Source organism: Alosa pseudoharengus, unplaced genomic scaffold, assembly GCF_046254945.1.
Source record: "Alosa pseudoharengus isolate Yale_2024_CS ecotype anadromous, Long Island Sound unplaced genomic scaffold, YU_APseudo_1.1 YU_APseudo_1.1_scf_7, whole genome shotgun sequence".
In the NCBI taxonomy this organism is placed as follows: Eukaryota; Metazoa; Chordata; class Actinopteri; order Clupeiformes; family Clupeidae; genus Alosa; species Alosa pseudoharengus.
The window spans coordinates 6,081,121-6,087,120 of NW_027468859.1; the positions used below are offsets into that span (position 1 = coordinate 6,081,121).

General features: G+C 44.3%; 1 protein-coding gene across 1 annotated transcript in view; it reads left to right on the forward strand.

The window, feature by feature from the left end:
* Positions 1–6,000, forward strand: part of LOC143110007 (MAM domain-containing glycosylphosphatidylinositol anchor protein 2) — a 203,066-nt gene that overhangs the window by 189,674 nt on the left and 7,392 nt on the right. Inside the window, exons 12-13 of the mRNA XM_076272827.1 lie at positions 649–669; positions 3,430–3,585. Coding sequence (XP_076128942.1) covers positions 649–669; positions 3,430–3,585 — 177 coding nt within the window. The remainder of the gene's footprint in view (positions 1–648; positions 670–3,429; positions 3,586–6,000) is intronic.

A 6,000-nucleotide genomic window follows, 5' to 3' on the forward strand; every position in this document is an offset into this window, starting at 1 on the left:
TGTGTGTGTGTGTGTGTATGTGTTAATGTGTGTGTGTGTTTAAAGTTGTGTGTCATTGTAAATTCTTGTCAGCTCTGATGTTGGATTGGTTTCAGAAGCTCAAGCAGCTCTGTGACTGTTAGTGGAGATGTAATGCTCATTACCCAATCAGCAGGGAAACTGAGGAGGCCAAGCAGCCTGGCATGAAACATTCAAACCATGCTTCTCCTCTTCGTCTTCCTCCTTCTCCTCCTCCTCCTCGCCCTCCTCAACCTTTCTTCTTCATTTTCTCCTTCTTCTTCTGAGTGATTTTTTTTTACGTCCCTCGGACAATTTCCTCACTGCCATGCAACGTTGTTTTCTGTATGCTTTGCTTCAAACAGCTCCCACAATATTATTCCTTAAAGCTGGCGTGCTCTGCTTAACAACTCAGCTGATAAAGGGTTAAATGTAAACATGACATTTGCTAATTGTAGTTGGAGGGTATAGGGAGTGCTTGTATCTGAAAGTGTGTGAGGTCTGTCTGATGTATCTGTACTTAAAACGGAGATAGCAGATATAGACTAGCCTTTGAAATGGATGACAAGGAGCTTTTAGTTGTGTTCAAGTCAAGTGGGTTCAGATGCCCTGTCTCTGCTTAACTTACATCTTGTTTCTCTTTTCTTTTAGCCCCTATCAATCCACATTTACGTAAGTATCTATCTTTTGTCCTGCTACTTTGTGCGTGTGTGTGTGTGTGTGTGTGTGTGTGTGTGTGTGTGTGTGTGTGTGTGTGTGTGTGTGTGTGCGTGTGTGTGTGTGTGTGTGTGTGTGTGTGAGGGTGTGTATGTGAGTGTCTCTGTGTCTGCGATTGTGTGCATGTGCCTGTGCCTGTGCGTGTGTGTGCATACATGAGTGAGGGCACACCTCTATGAGCGCAAGTTTGTGTCAGTGTGTGTCTTTACGTGGAAGTGAATGTGTCTGCATGCCTTTATCTGTTTACATGTGTGTAAGTGTGTGTGTGTGTGTGTGTGTGTGCGCGTATGTGTGTACAAGAGTGTGTGCGTGTGTTTGTATAAATACAGAGCTGAATCACACACACACACACACACACACACCTCCCATCTGTCCTCGACTGCTAATCGCTATGCAATCCTCAGCTCTCTGTCTCTCTCTGCAGCGTGGCTTCTCTCGTTGTCTTTATCAGTCTCAGCGAGGTTCTGTACACAGCTCGGGCTCTCGCTCTCTCCCCAAAGCTGCAGACTTAGCCTCTCCTCTGGGAGCCGGGGCCCTCATTTAAATCAAGGCTGCTGAGAGGAGGGGTGGGGAGGGCTGGGTCAGTCCTGCTTGTGGCCCTTGCTGGACCGTCTTAAACTGCCCCGGGTGTGTCTCCACTCCTGCTGCCCCTGCGTTAAATCCCCACCAGTGCCCTATCCTCTCAAGGTTGCCCCCGCGAAGAGCTTGCAGCTACATTTTAATCAAACCCATGAATATTTATCATAGGGCGCACATCTGCTGCCGGAATTCCAATGTCTCCTCAAACCAAAGTCTTTGAGGACATCTGACAAGGTTTTGCTTCTCTGCGTGTTTTGGTTAATTGGCATGTTTTTTGTTGAGGGTTTTTTTTTGGCTCTGGTAAGCGAACAGTCACTGTTGAGGAGGCTCAGGAGGGAAAGAGCGTGCAGGTTTTATGGCCAACACATCAAAAAGACAAGGGCACATTAAGCAGCCGTGTCAAGCATGTTTTTGTGTGCGTGTGTGTGTGTGTGTGGTTTTTTTTTTTTACATAACCTCCTCATTAAAAATCGGGTGCCTGTGGAAAAGTGTTAGGTCTGCTAGAGCATCTAATTATCAGTTTTCCACAGCTGGAGAGACAGCTCCTACCAGCGCTCTGTAGCCTGCGTGGCCTAACAGGTACTCAGAATCTGTGTCAGGAAGTGCTGCTCAGACGATGAGCGAGCCTATTGGGATCAGGGTCTGTGTAGGTTTGTAAAAAAGAGGGCCTAGCTTTTTCCATTGTCATAATTAAACGACTTTAGACGACGTTTTCTCACTTCTCACATCTCACATCTGACAGAAATCTACACGATGATCTACAAACTAGATACTACAACGAAATCTACACGATGATCTACAAACTAGATACTACAACGAAATCTACACGATGATCTACAAACTAGATACTACAACGAAATCTACACGATGATCTACAAACTAGATACTACAACGAAATCTACACGATGATCTACAAACTAGATACTACAACGCAATCTACACGATGATCTATGTACAAACTAGATACTACAACGAAATCTACACGATGATCTACAAACTAGATACTACAACGCAATCTACACGATGATCTACAAACTAGATACTACAACGAAATCTACACGATGATCTACAAACTAGATACTACAACGCAATCTACACGATGATCTATGTACAAACTAGATACTACAACGAAATCTACACGATGATCTACAAACTAGATACTACAACGAAATCTACACGATGATCTACAAACTAGATACTACAACGAAATCTACACGATGATCTACAAACTAGATACTACAACGAAATCTACACGATGATCTATGTACAAACTAGATACTACAACGAAATCTACACGATGATCTACAAACTAGATACTACAACGCAATCTACACGATGATCTACAAACTAGATACTACAACGAAATCTACACGATGATCTATGTACAAACTAGATACTACAACGAAATCTACAACAGCGAAAAGCAAATTACATTCTTATTGTCAGACCTCTCTTTAGCTGTATGGATGTTTACATCCCCTCAACCCCCCCCCACACACACACACACACACACACACACACACACACACACCCCTCCTTTTTACATTTGGTTGAGGCCCAGGAAACGGTTGAACCTCACCAGAGAGTCTCCTAATGCTATGTCTCGACAGGCTTACCCAGACCGTGCTAACCAGCCTGTGGAGAGAGAGAGAGAGAGAGGATTTAGGCTTTCAGAACCTTTGACGTGAAGCATGTTGCAGTGGGACTTAAGCATTTAATCCTATTGAATGTTTTTTTTTTTTTCAATCTAAAGTAAAATAATGAGAAAGTCAATCTTTTATATTCCCTTGTTTAGCATACCATTGGGCTTTTCATACGTTTAGCATACCATTGGGCTTTTCATACGTTTAGCATACCATTGGGCTTTTCATACGCTTGCAGCTATTCAACTGGTGCCTGTCTGCCTAGAGCTTGGTTTTAATGTTTGTTTTATTTCTTTGATTATTTTGATTCTGTTTTTGGACACATCTGGCTTCAGAAGCAAATTCAGAATCTCTGTGGTACCTTCGATAAGGAAAGGTTGAATAAAACAAACCAAAAAAAACCTCATACTGCCATGTTATTTCTATCAATACTAAAATGGGTCAAGCCTTCCTCTCTCTCTCTCTCTCTGAACTCTCCCACCTCTGACCCCAGGCGAGTTCCACTGCAGCTTCGAGGAGGAGCCCATCTGCTTGTTCATCCAGGACAAGAACGATGACTTTGACTGGACACGACATAGCGCTGCCACTCGCGACACCAAGTACACGCCCAACACAGGCCCCAGCGGGGACAGAGCCGGCTCCAAGCAGGGTAAGACCTTGACCTTTGACACTTGAACTTTACACATAAAGTGCCCTCTGAATGTTGTTATGTAAGGAATAATGTATAGAACGCCGGTCGTTATTGGGGAAAAAAGTCCCGACAAGTCTTGTTCCGCCCTGAAGGGACTTATTTTCCCATAATGACCGGCGCTCTATACATTATCCCGCTTATTATACGGCTACTTGCCAAAACGAAAAAATAAACTCCACGATATGTCTCTTTACACTTATTTGTTACCGTTTCGTCGTGGCTTTTGCTGAGAAACAAATAGTTCACAACACACGCTGAACTTGAATCAAACATTCTTTAGAACACAGCTGATCAACCGTCTGCTTTCACTTTTGAATGGGCTAGGCTAGGGCTTCACTGAACTTTCCTGCCAGTGTGGTTTATGACATCACCTGCTACAGCTCAACAGAGCGAGGAGCAGACATAGAGATGCTGCTAAACATGCTGTCTAGTGAAGCCTAAATCACTGCTGCAGTGGGGCTAACTGGCATATCTGACAACAAACTACAGAAAAGGAATCCAAAACCCATGAGAACACCAGCAATCACACTGCTGTCACTTATTAAAAGCTTGCTGGCATGCTCACGTATGTCTTTTGGGCACTATCAGTGGAGATAGCCCAGGCATCAAATTGAAATGGCAGATGTGCACATCTGCCCTTCACTTCACTTCATACCATTAAAAAATGTATAGCCTGTGTAGCCTGCTGGCTGCCTCTAAAATACATCCCTCGAATTGTTACACACTGTGTCTTTAAGCCCACACACACTAAATACTCCACAATACATTCCATACAATATATCAGCAATGTGCTCATGTACTTATCTAACGAGTGTGTAGGCCTTGTGAAGTAAGGATCCTTTTTTCCTGTTCTGAAAGGCCCAATCTGAGTGGGAATATGTGTCTGTTCTAAAATACCCAATGTAAATAGGAATATGTTTCTGTTCGAAAAGGCTCATTGTGAATGGGAATAGCTCAGCTTGTGCTGATGAGTGTATTATCCCATTGAGGAGGCAGATGCTGGGGATTAGAGCTTTAACTGGGTAAGCTGGAGTCACAGGACAGGGAGACGAGGCGTGGAGAGAGTCGTGTGTGTGTGTGTGTGTGTGTGTGTGTGTGTGTGTCATCACAATTGTGTCATCTCCACAGAGGGAATCGTACATGTGTGTTGTCTCTTTTAACAGCTTCAGAGAGAGAGAGAGAGAGAGAGAGTGACCATGACAGATTTTCCCTCGCCAAGGTTTTGGCTAGATCTGGGGTCATTATTTAGCCGCATTACCCTCTTGCTTGTTGTTGCTTGGGCGTCTAGTTTATTTTGATTCTATGGGTCGTTAGCCTAGCGTAGAACTAAGTTCACCAGGGCCCTGGTCATATCACACAGCCCTAATGTCATTGTCATTATAGTATGACGCTAGCGTTATCATTATACTTGTAATTGGCAGTGTGAACGGGTCGCTGGTACAGGAAACACATGGACTTCATTCAGCGCACAGCTATGAGGACTGACAACATGACAACACTCCCTCTGATGTCTGGAGACCAGGCTTGTCTCCCATTGGTCCTGGCTGATCTGTGGCATCTCACAACAAAGGGGCAGTAGGAGTGTCTCAGTGAGGGACTGCTGTGATCCGTTACAATGTATCCGTGTCAGGCGGTGTGCACATTGAGAGAAGCTTGTGTCACAACACGCACGTCTGACTCACGTGTCTGACTCAAAGCAGTGTTTCAATAAACTACGACTCCTCTATTCATCTCTTCAAGCTTCAACTTCTGTTCTTCACTCAACGTGATAGTTGAGCATCCACAGTGCTACAGTGCATCAAACATGCTTTTTGTCATACTTAGGGCTGATTCAGACTGGCTGCGCGGTGTGAGCGTGTCAGCTGCGTGGCGTGTCCATTTTTATTTCGGCTCCCATGGTAACAGGTTAGAGCTTGCACACTGCCTGCGTGACACGCACGTCTCAGACGCGGCTCGAGCCTAGAAATGGGATCAACGCCTATTTTTCAAACGACACGCAAACGTGCTGGAAGCATTTCAAAAGAGAAAGTGAAGAGATGTTTTAATAGGCAGAGGGGCCGCATCAGAGGAGAGGTGTCTCTGGTATGAATGCTCACATAAAACACGACACAGAAGCCACGGAACAGACATGCAATGCACACGCCACATCGGCGGTCTGAATGTGTGTACATGCATATACAGCCCTATATGCACATAGTACTGTATATATTCTACTGTACATAGTATCCCATGTGTATATGTACTTGCTGTATCCCAAGTTCCTAAATGCACATGCACATACAGCCATACATATACATGTATATTACAATCCAACATGCAAAAATGCTGCTGTCCCTCAGCAGGCATGGAAGTTCTTTATTAAATAAATTTGGT